Source organism: Pyrgilauda ruficollis, unplaced genomic scaffold, assembly GCF_017590135.1.
Source record: "Pyrgilauda ruficollis isolate IOZ18807 unplaced genomic scaffold, ASM1759013v1 scaffold3, whole genome shotgun sequence".
Taxonomy (NCBI): domain Eukaryota; kingdom Metazoa; phylum Chordata; class Aves; order Passeriformes; family Passeridae; genus Pyrgilauda; species Pyrgilauda ruficollis.
Genome location: NW_024524377.1, coordinates 16214311 through 16232086, shown reverse-complemented (window position 1 = coordinate 16232086; position 17776 = coordinate 16214311). Strand labels below are relative to the sequence as shown.

At 34.2% G+C, this 17776-nt stretch overlaps 1 protein-coding gene across 1 annotated transcript in view; it reads right to left on the bottom strand.

Moving 5' to 3' along the window:
• Window positions 1-238: 238 nt before the first annotated feature.
• The window catches only part of LOC121356704 (sodium channel protein type 2 subunit alpha), a 51501-nt gene continuing 33963 nt past the window's right edge, over window positions 239-17776 (bottom strand). Inside the window, exons 17-26 of the mRNA XM_041473398.1 lie at window positions 14022-14142; window positions 13499-13653; window positions 11238-11411; window positions 9625-9747; window positions 4633-4914; window positions 4012-4065; window positions 2805-2942; window positions 2083-2187; window positions 1652-1918; window positions 239-553 (exon numbers count right to left, since the gene is read on the bottom strand). Of these exons, the coding sequence (XP_041329332.1) occupies window positions 239-553; window positions 1652-1918; window positions 2083-2187; window positions 2805-2942; window positions 4012-4065; window positions 4633-4914; window positions 9625-9747; window positions 11238-11411; window positions 13499-13653; window positions 14022-14142 (1734 nt within the window). The remainder of the gene's footprint in view (window positions 554-1651; window positions 1919-2082; window positions 2188-2804; window positions 2943-4011; window positions 4066-4632; window positions 4915-9624; window positions 9748-11237; window positions 11412-13498; window positions 13654-14021; window positions 14143-17776) is intronic.

Here is a 17776-nt window from a genome sequence, read left to right as displayed (position 1 = left end):
TGGTACTAAAAACAACAACCTCCTGTCAAGATGTTACCCTGTTTTACAGAGTTGCAGTTTGATGACAAGGGGTCACTGTCTTGCTATAGGCACTGACCTTATATATATATATAATTATATATATATATCTATATATGTAAAAACTGACAGTTTGGCATGTACCTCCTACAGGAGTCCTGTTGACACAAATACATACTTTTTCAGGCTGTAAACAGTTTATTACAAACAGCGTTCTATGTTACTTTTTACTTTCCCTGCTGTCTTTACCTTTATCTTCTTTTTCTGACTTGTCTTTTTCATATTTATCCTTGTCTGGCTTTGTTACACTGTCATAAGAAGGTGGGGAGGTTGTGGATGGGGTCATATCTGTTTTTTCTGGAGTGGAGTTCTCATTTAGTTTATCCATAATCATATCTTCTTTCATGGGCAGATCATCTTCCTCTTTACCTTTATCCTGACTAAATATACATGATACTTTTTTGACTTTTTGCCTTAAAAGGTGACGTCTGTAAGCACGCTGAATGATGACAGCAGACACCTCCTCCTGCTTTCGCTTTAAGTTAAATCAGTAAAGAGTATTATTACATTTTAAAACCACTGCTAAAGATATATTCTACAAGGACCATAGAACTTTAAGAAGAGTAGGATAAACAGATTTTTATAAATTAGCCATTTAGTTTTTTTACAAAATCTTTGTGTTTGGTATATGTTTTTGGGATAAACTGATAACTAGTGTATGTATATTGGTAAATGCTGCAATTAGAGGAATACCCTTTTGTTTAATGGTAACAAAAATAATCTCTGTTAATCTGAAGGAAGATCATATGCACATTAGTATTAAAATTCCATGTAATCAAATTAGGTTATTCAAAAAAATATATATATTTTAAGAGAAGCGTGACTTCTTAATCATATATAAAATAACATGAACACAGGTTTATCACTAATGACATAGAAATTCCAAACATAAAAAAATTGATAAAAAGGTTTATTATAATTCCCAGAAGAATAAAAGACTTGAGCATTGCATTATGTGCCTCAAAGCAGAACAGTAACTTTTTTGATACAAAAATAGCAAAATTGATTTGCATATTAAGGAGTACTTAAAAGTTAAAAATCCACAATTTTTACTCAATTTCTTTCAGGTTTGCTGCTCTAGATAAAGCAAAATTAGTGTAGTCATTATTTGTTACCACATCTGCTTCAGCTCTGCTTCTGCAGTGCTCACTCTAGCTCAGGCACAAAGCCTCTCAGGATCAAACAAAACTGAAGTAAGCAAAGGGTTTTGCCCTGCTCTCTGGGGTGCACACATCCTACCCTCATAACAGTCCCACACAAATTTTTCTCTTGGATTTTTGATGATTGGACTCTTTCACCTGAAACTGTCACTGTAAGTTTATATCAAAACTGCCTTTCATGTATGTGTAGGAATCTCTACTGATTTCAGAATATAGATCTAATTTCAACAAGTAAAAAAGTAGGAGGGTATGAAACCTCTTTCTAAAAAAATCTTACTATACATTTCAGTTATTTTATGGATAAGACTTTCTAGTGACAAAGTTGAACCCAACTATAAATAGAGTTTACACGCCAAAAATATTTCCATGTTCACAAATTAGACATTTCATAAAAATGAGTTGCTCTTACCTACTATGGAGAGAATCACAACCACAAAATCAAAAATATTCCAACCTATAGTAAAGTAGTAATGACGAAGTGAAATCAATTTCAGGACAAATTCTCCAGTGAAAAGTACGATAAACACCAGGTTAATCCAATATAAAATGTTTTCCATCTCTTCACTCTGATCATCTGTTTCTACCATCATTGTGACCATGTTAAGGCAGATGAGTATCATGATACTGATATCAAATGCTTGTTTTGTTACAAAATCAAAGACCATCCCTTGGAATTTGTTCTGTTATAGCAGAAGAAAAAGAAAAAAAAGGTATTTCAGATTAATAAGGCTTTTCTTATATAATGTAATTTTTTTGCTTATGACTTATTTCAGCCTAAGGCATAATAGAAAAAATAAAATTTTTAAATAGATGCAAAAATAACAGAAAATAGTTTTATTCTTACCGCTGGTCGAGGTATAGGCTTTTGTGGTTTCTTGGAACCCAATTTTTTCATTGCATTGTAGTATTTCTTCTGTTCTTCTGTCATGAAAATGTCTTGACCTCCAAAGTAAACCCAAGAGACAAAAACTGGTTACAATCATGTATCTTTACTTATAAATAATACTAATGATCACTCTTGTTCACATTCTCATCTGTAGGAAAATTTAGAACAGATATAAAAATCCTCTTTTATGATTTTTATATTAAGTATTAAGCTACAGAAAGTGTTGAGTTCAGCAGTTGGAACACTGATACCTTTTCAGGCAGTGTTGACAAAACACAAAGACTAAAGAGGGTATGAACAAAGATAATTCAATGTTTATTATCAAAGTTCAGAAATCTGTACTGCTGAACTCTGTGACATGAAGGTATAATAGCAAAGAGTTTTTATAGCCACATTTAGCTATTTCAGTGGTTAGTCTTTTTATGAGTCAATTAAGGCTTCAGTCACAAATCCATATCTTCAAAGATGACATTGAGTATTTCACTAACCATGGAGAGTCATAGATTGTCACTTGTCCATCAAACCCTCATCAAGCCAAAGTATAAGCTTTAATAATTTAATGTATTTACTATGCAGTGCTCTTAACTAATTTATCATAAAAATATTAATAAAGTTGTCATCAGTGGACCAAAAATAAGAATTTTTTAATATTCTTTTCAGAATAACAGTGAAGTACTTATCTTCTTTTTCTGCTGGTTGAAATTGTCTATTATGACACCAATAAAAAGGTTCAAGGTAAAAAATGATCCAAAGATGATAAAGATGACAAAGTAAAGATACATGTACAGGTTATCTTCATACTTGGGCTGATCCAAAACCTGCAAAAAAGGCACAGAAACGACACATTAGTTTGACAGTGAACACTGTTAAAGATAGAATTTAGGGCTCCATCACTGTAACCTTTGGTTCCTGTGGTCAAATCCTGACATATATTCCAGTGATCTTCAATCTACAAGAAGTTACATTCTTGAAGTTAATTTTTAAAAATGAAACTGACCTGTATGAATGTAGAATAAATACTGAAAACACAATTGGTTTAAACTAGCAAAGTTCCACCTGAGTGTACAGACAACCAGCAACACCAAGTTTTACGTCTGCAGAATTTTCTGTAAATCTTGTGGGAGGCCAGAGTTGTGGGCTTGTGGAGATTTCACTACAGGCACTTAGGAAACTGCACAGGATTGTGGAAGAGAGGCACCCAAGCCATGTTTAGACAAAGCATATTTTCTTGGTATAGCTCTGCACTATCACTATACTACAACAGGCCTCCTGCTGTGATGTGCAGCTTACAAAAAAAAATTTAAAAAAAATAAAAATAAATTAAAAAAAAAATGGAGCTTTACCAGTATAGTTTATTCAATTGTCTACTTAGAACTAGAGGAAAACTTGCACCAAGGGAACAAGGGTCAGGCTAAAGGGTAAGAAAATGCACAGGTCTAATTAAAAATAAGCACTCTGCCCTAAAGAAAGCAGTCAGGCAGCTTGTAGAGCACAATGAAAATCTTAACTATAAATAAGATCAGTATTGCAAAAAAAAAACCAACTTTCCCTGAATTGGTGTCTGTTTCCAAATATAAAGAATGGCTCAAAGCATAATGAGAGAAGGGAAAGGTATTTCATTGCAATAGATAAGTGTGTTGGTGTGTTGTAGGACTGAGGAATTTTGATTCAAATGTACTATAGAGAAAATGAAATCCTTTAGGACTGCTCCTCTGCTTTCCTCATTTCTTGTATTTTCCCCATGGTTTCAATTTTCTTTAACTACAAAATTATAGTAACTCTTTGTTCTTTCATTTTTACTGTAATTTCTGGAAGATGTTAAAATTGCATTCTCAAATCTTGGAGCTCATACAATCAAAACAAATGGAGTCAAGGGACTATACTTACATTCCGAGAATCCACAGCTGCGTACATGATATCCATCCATCCTTTAAATGTAGCCTATAAACAGAACACAGGTGTTTAGGTCACACTTCTCCTGGAAAATGGCTTGTCAGAAGCATTTTTTAGGAGCTGAAAACTAAGTGTCTTTAGTACTCATCATGAAAACCAGTGGAGTGAAATCTTAATAGCTGACTCTTGCCTTCTATTGTATGTTTTATTCATGTACAAGAATTGCAAGCCAGTTCTAATATCTGACTATAGAGGAGACAGCATCCGTTAAGAACTTTTGTCTATTACGAATAATACCCGGTGTAAAAGTTATTTTTTCTGTGCATGATTATTAGAGGTTTATTTGACACAGATTCAATGCAGTTAAGGTGTATTAGGTTTGAATTACTTTTTTTTTTCTCATAGTCAGTATATCCTCTAGGCTTTATGCTACTTCTTCTGTAGAGTCATGAATTTATCCCATACTTCATGACTCAAATCAAGAATTGAGAGACAAAATTTCTAAATAAAAAAAAAAAAAAAAAAAAAAAAAAAAAAATTAAAAAACTTTTTACTGTTACAAGTAAACAATAGAGATATAGAAAGATAAATAGAAATTAAGGACTGGTGACTTACCACTTGGAGCAGAGAAAGGTAACCAAGGCCTACGTTGTCAAAGTTAACCTTCACATTCTTCCACCGGGCAGTTTCATTGTTTTGTATGAGCTCCTCACATTGACTAAAGTTGTTAATTTGGCTGATATCAAATCTCTCATCGGTTGTAGTGTTAACACAGTAGTAAAACTTTCCAGCAAATAGATTTACTCCCATGATACTAAATATCAGCCAGAATATAAGGCAAACAAGAAGCACATTCATAATAGATGGAATTGCTCCTAACAGGGCATTCACCACAACCTGGAGTACAAATGAAACCGAAGAGAGACACTGTAAGAGCACAGGCACCAGGATTTTACAAATGCTTCATCAGCCTCTCTCACATGTAACATGCTATTATAATTCTAATATCTGTGTTACACTTCAATTGTTGAGAGCAACAAATCAGAAAAGCAGTATCGAGAAACGATAAAATGCCAAACTTAATTAGAAGGAAAAATACAAATAGTAGCAAGTCGTAGCTTTAAAGAATGGGTAAAATAAAAACAAGTAAAACAAGCTTTAAAAAAAATTAGAGGAAAAAGAAGTATTTATCAGTGCTTTTTAGAATATTTACTTAATGTACATCTGCAAAACCATAACAATTATAATCACTGTTGAATCAAACAAGCCAAATTTTCAATACTATTGACTGATATTAAAATGTTTACTGGATAAATTCAAGCAAGTTCAAATCTATTACTGAGCAATTTTCTAATTGAAATTAACTTTGAGTCTTTTTAAAAATAAAACCAAGTGATGTATGCATGTTCCTTTGGATGTTTACATTTAGAATTAAAAAAGTAGAAATGTTCAAACTAGGAAAGCTACTGAGTACCTGAACACACCAGAGCTGTGTTCAGGCAACTGGCAGATAAAACTTGAAAAAGAGACTTGATTTAATTCCCAACTGAATTTTGGGAAAAATAAGGCTTCAGGAAAGAAAAATGTGAAAATGAGTTCATGTGCGATGATGAGCAATGATTAAAAACATGCTAGAATGAAAATAAAATACTGAGGAAATAAAATTTGGGAGAAAGTAGGTCCATTATGAATGAGAATTATTAATTTAATGATGAAATTGATGATGCTAAATTATTGAATTCTAATTTTAAATCTCTCTGTAAATAACTCTAAGAATATAAAATTTGGTAAGTATAGAGCACTGCCACCAACTTTGCCAAAACAACTGAAGCAGATCCTTAAAACTTAAAGTTTGCTTTTTTTTTTTAATGCAAAGCAGTAGCTATTACTTTGATGGGCTTTTTTATATTTCATTTAGCTTATATGATGTAAGTACTAGGGCAGATCCTCTAGCATAATAAACTTATTGTTTCTGTTTGAAATACAAATATGTAGTGAAATTCTATAGAATCAATTAATAATAAAATTATTCAGGTAGATGGGCTTTCATTCCTTGCCCTCTTACAGAACAGAAAATAAACCCTTTGAATATTAGATAGGTGATGAACCACCATCATGTGCACTATAAAGGAGAATTGGGCTGAAGGAAAGGAGGGGTTCCTGTGGTACTTTCAGAGCCCTATTCCTGTCAAAACACTACCTCTTTTGGGTGATACATACTTTGGACAACATTTGAGAGCCTATAGGACTTCAGTGAAATTGTTGTTATACTTAAATTTAGAAACTGGATCAAATGAAGTTGCTTTCAATGTAAACTATTTCATCACTCTATAAAAGCACAAAATAGTCCATGAAGTCCAAATATTCCATGATTTTTTTTTTGTTTGTTTGTACCTTTTCTCCACATATTGTAAATCAAATGTTTTAACAAGTGGTTATTTCTAGTGGGGAAATTTAAAAGAAATCAGAATAGTTTCTTAATCATACTAAAAATCTTCTTAGCAATAACTCTTATAAATTAATAAGCAAAAGTAATATAGAATTTTATAAGTCAGCATCTGGGTTGAGAGGATTCCCTAACTGGTGGATAAATCTCTTCTGACTTTTTCAACAGTGCTGTCTTATGTTGACAAGCTTGTATTCAGCACTGTGAACCACATGATTGTAGGAGGCCATAAGACGTTGTTTGACCTAAGCAAATGAACAGCCTATATAACTATGCTGAATTATCATGATTATGGAAAATCATGTACTCACTTATTTTTACAGCAATATGACTGGAATAACAAATGGCAAGGTCATTTTTTCCCAATTTGAGAATATTTTCCAAATATATTAGGTTTTTTTTTAATTGAAAGTTATCTTAATTCTTCTACTCAAAAAATAGAAGTAGATTTCTTAAATGCAATAATATCATCCACCAGGAACAATTCTTGAGATATGAAAGGATAGTTAATGAAGTGAAAATATTTGTCCTCGAGCTTTCAGTCTCAGTACACCCAAGAATTCTGTTCCTCTTTGTGCTGCTGCTGCAGGTCCAGTCATGTTCTTTCTTTAATTGCTGGATTTCTGCAACTGACCTACTTTCTCTGGTATTAGTCTGAGTCCTGAAGCTACAGAGAACCAGCTTGTGATACGAATATTTGAAGACGCTCAAAACATGCAGTTGAACATCACTGGAAACACTGATCCCGACACCTTCCAGCTTCCACTAGTAGTAAGTCTGTGAGAAAAGGGGGCTAGGCCTGACAGCAAATGAAAGCAGGAGAAGCATAAGAAAGACATCAAAGCCCTTGTTTTCTAGTTGAAAGAAAAAGGTAGCACCATATAGCAGTGAGTGTTACTGCTTGGGACAGAGCACGGGCAGACTAATTATATTCCCACAGGCTATTTTAATGAAGTACCAAGTGCAAATTAAGATATAACTTTCCTAGCAATAACAGTGGTGGGAAGATGCAGGGAAAAAAAAATAATATTTTTCATGGGGCAATTTTTTCTATTAATTACTAGTTTGAGTGGGCACAAGTCTAGATCCTGGAAAATAGTACAGTGTCTTAAAAACTGTACATATTTTGAATAGAATTTCCTGCTTGCATTTGGGAAGTGTAATGCTCAATGGAAGCCATTTAAGTGTCTATGTAAATATATGCATTGTACTGTACTGTCATATTTTCAGTTCATACATAATAAACACCAATGGAATGATTCTGTTATGAACAGACATCTTGAATTTCCATGTATCAGATATTAAAATGTTCTCATACTAATCTCTTCATCAACTTGAGCTACTGTATCTTTAAAAATGCTAAACTTGGAATTAATTACTTTAAATAAGGCAAAATTCACTACATCCATTGGAATATTTCAATGGTTAATTGCCTAACTAATGAAGTTATAGGTCACATTTCTAGTCTTAAGTAATCTAACTTCATCTACTACTTTTTATTGCATTTTTTGCTAAACTCATAAATCTTCTCCTCATCTGGGTATTGTACAAAGAGATACAATTGGCAGTTCAGGATCAAATCCGTAGGTAAAGTTTACACCAACATGGAAGTCATGGGATTGGCAATTACACATAAACCTTCATTACAAGGTTACTCGGTTTTTCCTTGCAACAATAAATTGCCACTTAAGCAATTTTATATAAAATTTGAAATATTTTTATTGTGGGTTTTTTGTTTTGTTAATTGCTGGCATAAAAGAAACCCCTACAGTTCATATGATTTTAGTGAGATAATACTGATGCTTTAGACAGGCCTTACCTCTGATATAAACATCCCAAATTTTCAAATTTGCTTTAGTAAAGGTCCAGAAATTTTTTGGAGGCAAAGAAATGCTATTTCCTGTTTGAATTTATAACATTTCATCAAAGTCAATTTCCTTTTTCATTGAATCTCTTCTCTTACTTTCCACACACAGAGAGCATGACATTTTCTTCAGAAGCTCACCAGTTTGTAGTTGACTTACAAATTAGCTAATCAGCTATCACCAGGGGTGGCAAAGAATAGTGATTGCAGGAGGGAGCTCACCCAAGGATCCCTTTTAATTATGGCAGGAGGGTTCCAGTTCAGGTGCATCTGCTGATGCCCACTATGGCAGTATGTCCAAGAGAGACAGATGGACCCTGAAGGTGTAAGCCAGACATCTTCCTGTGGCTGGAGCTAGAAATATCTACCGTGTCTGGTTGTTCACTACTACTCTTGAGAGAAACATTTCTAGAGCTTTTGAGTCATGGCTGCATACATCAGGTCTTTGTCCATATCAGTGCACTAAAGAAGTGATTTAAACTGACCACTTTAACTGACTTTGCACTGAGATAGAGTGAACGTGCCCTGTTGGGCAGCTGAGGGTCTCTGCTGTGGTAACTGATCCAGTGATAGCAAACAGCTGGGGACAGTAACTTCTCAAATATACCAGCAAAAGTCTAATATGTTTTCAGGCTGCTTAGTGCTCTATAGATTGTAATCAAAATTTTACAATCAATATAGAAAGCAGTAAGCAACCAGAAATCATAAAAGCAGCTCCATCCATCCATATGCTAGAAAAGTTTTCTTAAATAGAATGCTATGGTTCTAATATGAAAGAGAGAAGATATTTTAATAGTGCTAATTTACTTATTAACACACAAATTAATTACAAAACTTTTAGTTCTAAAAGACATTCCCAATTTATATATACTGAATAATATGTTAAATGATATAGGCTATGTACGATAGTCTAAATTGGTACAAAATACACATGTGCTTGCACACTTTTAAGAGGAAGTGTTGGAGCTTTTTTAAACTGTTCTGACTATAGAAGGTTGTGTTTGTATAGGATAAATGCAGTAATATTGCATAGATCCATGCAGTTGATAAATCCTTGGGCCCTCCATGAAAATATGAAAATGGGGAAAGGCCAAGGAGCATTGTTAACTGTAACAATATGTGCCATAACACATGAATTCATATAAGCAGATGAAGCCTTTTGCTTATATGTTAGTGATAAATGTGAAATATATAGGATGGTAGTGTAGCATTTCTGCATGGATTGGTCGTTGATTATTCTGCATGCATTGTTTCCGTGGATGCATGCATTATTTCAGATTCTTTCATGTTGTCTTACCCTCATCCCTTCAAATCGCGACAAGGCTCTTAGAGGTCTCAAAGCTCTTAGTGTCCTAAGGGATTTAATCGCACCAAGTTCTGAGTAGCCCAAGGCATTAGCTGTTAAGCTAACCAAAGAGACCTACACAAAAACAGAAAGGCAATATTGCTCATTCATCTTTATATCCTTCTGATACATATGGTGGGAATGATGTGTGCCCTGAACTTCTCAAGAAGATTCAAGGCTGGACCTCTTTCTCCAGGAAACCCTCTGTAATGCAGAAAAAAATTTACATCAGACAAAGTAGAATAAAATAATATTCTAGGTACCTGTTGATGAAATCATGTTGATAGAATGGTATAAAAGTGCCTTCTATAGTCACATAAACCAGTCAACATTTGGTGGGATTTAAACAAAAATGAAGTCACATGCAAAAACAAAACACCCAAAAACTGGGTGAATTTGAATGGACAATTTAGGTCAGGACTTCCCATGATATCTTCAGAACTTGATGAGAATATAAACGCTCTCAAAAACCACATCCAGACCTTGCTTTTGGTCAAATGTAACTTTCTAGTGTCCAGAAAATCTTATTCAACAGCCATAGCTACCAGTGCTGTTCAGATTTAACCGGACTAATCAAGACTGAGAACCAAGTGTTTGTTAGACAATGGTAGAAGCTTCAGTGTTAGGCATATCCATACTTCATTACATTCCCTGTGACTCCTTTAACCACTTCATCAATTCTGGCTTGCATAACGCTGGTCTGGTCTGCAGGCAGATGAGTAAATAAACTAGAATAGCTGTAAAATAAATAATACAATTATCTTTCATCAATAATCCGTGGAAATGTATTTCTAATAGCCATTGGGAAGGAGTGGCCCTAATAAATCAAAAATAAATCATCTTCTATTTATGTCCATTTAATGCCCTTCCCTTCCATCCTTCCTGTTCTCTCAATTCTTTCATCTCCAAATTGTTCTTTTTGATTTTTTTATTTCAATCTCCTGACTATAGATTAAAAAGAATGCTTCAGATATTAATTTTTTTAATTAAAAAATTGCACCAAGGTAAGATTGACATGAAAAACTAATAAAGTTATTTATAAGGGTCACAGAAGTAACTAAACCACAGATTATCCAATAAGAATTAAATATTTGTTGACAAATACAAGTTCTCCTGGTCATGGCAATGTACACAGATGATTGAGCCAATACATGTTTTACAGAGGTACAGACTCAATCATAAAATACTATATGAGCATATAGTCATGTCTTATAGGATTTGCAATGCTGGTCTGGATTTACATGGTATAGTGTTTTCCAATGTCTCTATAGTAAAGACCTCCTGATCTATCACTGTAGTTTTAGGGAGATATTTAGCAATTTCTATAGAATTCTGGTGCTTTTTGTAATGCGCAAATAGGTGGTTTAAGACATACTCTTAACTTGCATTCCATAGGAATTACATCTGTGGAACTGAGAGGTAAGTCAGACTATACAGAATTATAAACCATACCACCACAGCAGTTAAAACAGAGTTTTTGTTGAATAGAACAGAAATCTTATCCTTAAAACACAATATTCTTTTTTTTCAAGCCTATTGTACAAGACATGAAAAAGAATACATACATCAACAATCAGGAAGTCCAGCCAGCACCATGCATTAGTGAAATAGGTTTGAAAGCCATAAGCAACCCATTTTAAAAGCATTTCCAGAATGAAGATATAGGTGAAAACTTTGTCAGCATATTCCAGCATGGTCTTGATAGTTTTACGTTGTTCTATGTAGATATCTTCAAATGCCTGTGAAAAAGATTTTTGAAGATATAATTAAATGTCTTCACAATTTGCAGTGTCATATAGGAATGGCCAGGAAAAAATTTGAATTGAAAAAATATACATGATGATAAGGCATGTATCTTTCCCTCAAGCATAACTTTGGCTTTCACTTAATACTTTTTGTAAGGCTGGGTCCAAACAATATTCATCTTTCAGCTGAACTGAACAGCAGTACACAAAACTTACTGTAAGACCACTCTTCAAACTTAATTTTAATTTATTTCCATGGATAATGTTTGTGTAGCCAGGTTTTGGTAGTGGGGGGAGCTAGAGGAGTGGCTTCTGTGGGAAGCTCCTAGAAGCTTCCTCCATGTCCAGCAGAGCCAATGCTAGCTGGCTCCAGGACAGACCCACCAGTGGCTAAGGCCAAGCCAATCAGGAATGACAGCAACACCTCTGTGACAATATATTTAAGAAGGAAATAAAAAAAATATTGCAGAGGCACAATTGCATGTAGAGAAAGTGGAGTGAGAACATGTGAGCAGAACAGCTCTGCAGATACCAGGGTCAGCGGAGGAGGAGGGGCAGGAGATGCTCCAGGTACTGGAGCTGAGATTGCCCTGCAGCCAGCGGAGCAGATCATGGCGAAAGAGCTGTGCCCCTGCAGCCCATGGAGATCCACAGGGATGCAGAGATCCACCTGCAGCCCCTGGAAGAGCCCCATGCTGGAGCAGGGGTATGCCCGAGAACAGGCTGTGAACCTGAGGGAAACCCATGCTGGAGCAGGCTTCTCACAAGGACCTGCAGACCATTGAGAGAGGAGCCTGTGCTGGAGCAGGTGGCCCAGTAGGACTTGTAGGACCAGGAGGACTGGATCAGGCTGTGCCTGAAGGACTGTACTCCATGGAATAGGGACACACATTGCAGCAGGTTTTGGAGAACTGTTGCCTGTGGGATGGACTGACATTGGAGAAGTTCATAGAGAACTGTCTCCCATGATAGGGACCCCATGCTGGAGTAGGGGAAGGACTCCTCTCCCTGAGCAGTGGCAGAAACAATGTGTGATGAACTGATCATAATGCACATTCCCTGTCTACCTGCACTGCGGGAGGAGGACGTTGAGCTGGGAAGGAGGGATATGGGGTGAAGGTGCTTTTAAGATTTCTTTTACTTCTCATTATCCTGCTCTGATTTTGTTAACAATAAATTCAATATATTAAATAAATTCAATAAATTAAAAATAAACTGTTAACAATAAACTCAGCCCTAGGCTGAGTCTGTTTTGCCTGTTACAGTGTTTGATGGCTGATCTCTCCTGGCCTTATCTCAACCCATGAACCCTTCTTTCTCCTGTCCACATGTAGCGCTACAGAGCACCTTTGGTGGGTATCTGGCATCAACTCACTACTGATAGCAAGGGCCTATTGACATTAGGATTTCCTTTGTGGGAGTTACAGATTCATATTACAATTTTATGAGGGATTTAAAAATCACTGTGTGATACAGTATTTTTTGAGGAAGAATTGAAACTAAACTATGCATACTAACTCACAAAGCAATCCTAAATAGAGATAACTGTCTTAACAAAAGAAAATGTTGACAGTGAATCACTGTGCATTGACCCAAGTGTAGAAAGAATATTATATTTTGCCCCTGCTATGAGAAACTAATTACTTCAATACCTACTCAGTGCACCTGATTTAACACCAATCTGTAAAATATCTGATGGAATTGTGTTGTCACCTTCCTCCTCAGTTTGACAATTTGAGTTGCTGTCAATAAGTTCATAGCTCAGCTGTGTTTTTATTCAGAAGTGTGTTAAAAAAAGAAGCTATTATCATCAATATTAAGACATGTGAACACCAGTCTGATAAAACTAATTTCTTATTTCCATTAACACTACATTTTGAACTTGCCAAACCATTTGTTTCACAGCCCACAAGCAAATTCTTACATGTCCTACAATACTTGCAGATAAATATTTATATTAGAATATACATTAATTGGATATCAAATTCTAATTTGTTACCTGTAGGTATGTGATTAACTGTAATTTTAAATGCTTGCTGTTTAAAATCACAATAGCCACAATAGTTCCACACTTAATTTACCAGAGCACCACTGCTGAGAAGAATCATGAAGACTATGAAGGTCTCAAACCAGTTGTGTTCAACAATCTTATAGCAGGTTTTCCTAAGATTCCACCAGATTTTCCCCTTTCCTTCTTCTACACTGACTTGACAGCATTTGAATCTCCGTACACACCCTAAATGTGATAATAAATTTTGAGATGTCAGAATAAAGTAAATATTTATTAGGAATCACAATGAATGGTAATCATTTGACTTATTTCTTATCATAGTGCTACTGCATTAGATCCTTATAATTCCTCTTTAAGCATTTTTATTTAGTATTTGAATTTAAGTCTTCATATCTTTCACAATACCTTCCAAAGAAAGAGAGAAAACACACAAGGACAATAAATCTATGGCAGTACCTCTGAAAGAGTTACTAATACTAACAGATATTACAACTATAATCACTAAACTTCTTTTGATTTTGAATAAAAAGAGAATCCTGCCCAAGTCTACACAACTAGGTCTATTTATCTTGCCTTTATTTTGCTTTGCCTACCTTCTGTAAAACAAGCTTCTGGCTCTAGAACTTCTTCTGGTTCTGCTTCTGGCTGTTCACCTTCTGGAGGTAGTCCAATATCAACTGTGCTGCCTTCTGATGAACTGGATGCATTCAATTTCTGTGAACGAAACCCCACATTATTTTTTTTTCAGTTTTATTATTTTGAATAGAAATTTATGTTGGAAATGTATATCAAAATATTTTGAATGTATTCAGTGCTGTGATACTAAAATAACTTCTTATCTACAATTTATAATGCCAAATTGCTCTACTACAGGTGAGGTCACAATGTTAGAAACTACATAATGTACATTTTCCCTATTGAAAATATTTTGATATTTTCATACAAGGAATTGCTGAAATTACTAGAGTAGTATTCTGAGCCACACATAAGAATTTTGAAGTGAAATTTCAGTAAGCTAAGAATGGGTGTTTTCCACATTTTGTACTGTTTAATTATTCCAATCATGTGGCTGCATTTTAGGTTACATTTTAGATAGCATGTGTTAATACAATTAAATTTCCAAAATCATGACCAAACCAACAGCAAGCTGCACAGATGTATTTTCATGCCTCAAGTAAATATTATTCTAGCAAGTCTGTAAAAAGCTAAATCAAAAGTTTTATTGTAATGTTTTTACTGACATGAAAACACATGTTATGAGTTTTATAGGATAATTTAATTATCTTTATTTCCAAAAGAGCAGCACATTACTTTAGGAGCAGTAGCTGATATCTTGCATACTCACTTGCCAATGCATTTTCTGAATTTATTGTGCATTTTGAAACTACTTATTACTTTGGTACAGTACACATAGATGTCCAATTACTATAAAAGGCCAAAAAAAAATTCAATGACTAAAGTTAAAACAAATTCTTTTAAAACAATATTGTAAAAAAATAATACTGCATCAAGAAATCATACGAAAATTATAATCCAAACCTTAAAAATTATTCTTTCACACCATCATATGATGCTGGCAACAGACAAATATGAGTACTATAATAAGTAAAAGTAGTTTGATTACAGCATTCTATGACTCTTCTAATGTTATCACTATGTGGAGTATAACATCAGTAAAATGGCTGCATTGATAAGTAGCTAATCTTATAAAGGGAATGATGTAAGCAGATTTAGAATAGAGTCTATAAGGAATTAATATTAGACAGAGATGTTCTATGATAACATTAAAGATATATATTTTTGCTGACACTTAAATCTGAAGTTAGAGGCATTATTCCTTTAAAACATTTCTCAGTAGCTTCAAAATCTATACAGTTTTTTGTAAAGGAAATATAAGCAGTATTATTCTGTGGACATAGAAAGTAACTTGAGACATTTAATGGAATTTTACATAGCAACAAATATTCAGTATGTTCTTCAAACAAAAAGAAGATTTATTCCTTTCTCCCCCATTCTGATTCTACTGAATCACACTGACAATATATTCTGTTGTGATTCTGACATAAGCTTAACTTTGATTTTTGTGTACCATGGTTCACTACAGAGCACATTTCAGAGGAAGGCTGAACAAATGGAAACATGTACTGGAGGGTGTATTATACACTTAGTTTCAGTGATATCTGCACATGCCTTTCATCTATGCTTATTTGAATTTCCCAGCTTAGACATTCATGTCTCATATTTCTGCATGAGTTTTAACATCTATTGAGGTCAGGTCCAATGTACAAAGAGATGAATCCACACTTTTCTGAAGATTATTATTGACAAATTTCACATTGCAATGTGTTTGAATTATAGATAATGCATGGCAGTTTGGTCAATGTGGAATACTGCCTCTAAAATGGAGAAACTAGAAAGTTTGGGATAAATACTGTAGTCATCAAGTAAGGACCACGGCATTTAACATTAGTGGAAGTCAATCATCAGTTTGAGGAAAAGCCAGAAATACCATAAATGCAAGGTACACTAAAAAAAATTACATATGATGTTAAAAATTACCATTTATAAATACAATACACTAAATTATTTTTTAAACTGAGAAGTGACTGTTTTTATTACATAGTGTTTTCTTACAATGTTGCTTGCATCATTCCAATCTGGAGAGCGTTTCTAGCAGAATGCTGTAGTAGTAGCAGAGCAAACAAAAATTATGAACTGGCTGAATCGTAAGTTTGAAAGACCTACTGTCCATTCTTTTACAGGAAAAGTAAGAGTTCAGTGACTCAGATATTATGCAGTTAGTTTAATAAGCAAAAAAGGATAATGAATTCCTATTACGGAAATTGCTTAAGAATAACAGTTAACTCAACATGGAAGATTAGATATAGCTACTATAAGGAGAGATCACTAATATCAGATAGAAAGGTAAAAAATTATCAATAGAACCGTAAATTATCAGGAACATCAAAAAGACAACTTTATTTATATGGGGCACTATGTATGGTGCCCCACATAAAAAGATGCATCTTTCAAGTCTCTTCTCACTAAAAAGCTGCTATGCTTCATTTACAGAGCTGTAACAATAATCAAAGGAGTTAAACTGAACAAAAAAATCCTAAATTGAATCAACAGCAGCTGATACTTGAAATGCAACAATTAAATGCCTCATCCCACTGAGAACTCAGTTACTCTTCTGCTGATGTAACAGAGTATTTCCTTAGCATGCTGCACTATTATACCAGCCCCAAACAGATCAGTATATAAAGAAAAATATTACAAAAATTATTCAATAAACTCAGTCTGTAAGAGTTCAGCATCATTTGGGAAAGAACAAAAACTAAAATTTTTCAACAGTATAATTTCTTTTTTTCATTTTTCTTTGTTATTTTTAACATTTAATTTATTGTATGGCATTATGTACTGCCGTGATAATGTACAAAATTTATAAAATTTAGTATGCATCAGAAACAGCTAGAAAGATTTTATGATACAACATCTCAAGTTTTATCAACTCAATTAAGGTTCAGGTTCAGTATGCTAGGAAAGCTTTCCAGTAACATTTACACAGTATTTCCACAGCGAACTTATGCTCTGGCATAGAGCAACTGAGTCAGGGACTTTGTACTGATTTCTATGTATTCAACACAACATGACCTGGCAATGGATCATGTTATTGCTGTCATGTTTAATCATCATGCCTTAAGATATAGGAAGATTTTTCTAGCACTCACCAGTGTTCACACATATGGAATCCAGCTGGCTAGCTAGACTACCCCAACTGCAGACCCTGATATGTAGCATATATCCCAGTTCTTTACCTAAACATATCTGAAAGTTACCTTTTTACCTGGCAAATTGCTCTCTGCTTACCAGCATTACAAAAAAAACTAGATTTAGGCTGTTTACTTAACATGTATATAGCTTGTTTAAAAAATGAACCTATAGAAAGAAGATAATAAACAAACCCAAGCATAAGCTTTGATCTAATAGTAAGTCCATTTTAAGCTTTTTGTTATTCCATGAGTCTAGATTCAGTCATGCAGATTATAAGAGACTTATCAGAATCAAGCATTAGACAGTCTTTGAGAATTATGAAGATAGAAATTTTCTGAATAGTACGCTAAGAGAATTATTCTCAGAGAAATCTGTTTTTCAAAACCCTAGAATGTACATACTCTACCTCCTTTTTGAAGAAAACAGTAAGAGGACAAAAATAGTTACATGTTTCTAAAGCAGCAGTATACTGATTATCCTAGAGATTTAATTATCTTTTACATCACATGTACCAACAGCCTTGCCAGTCATGCTTTAGTCAGCAACACACAACAGTATTAGAAACAGATTTTCA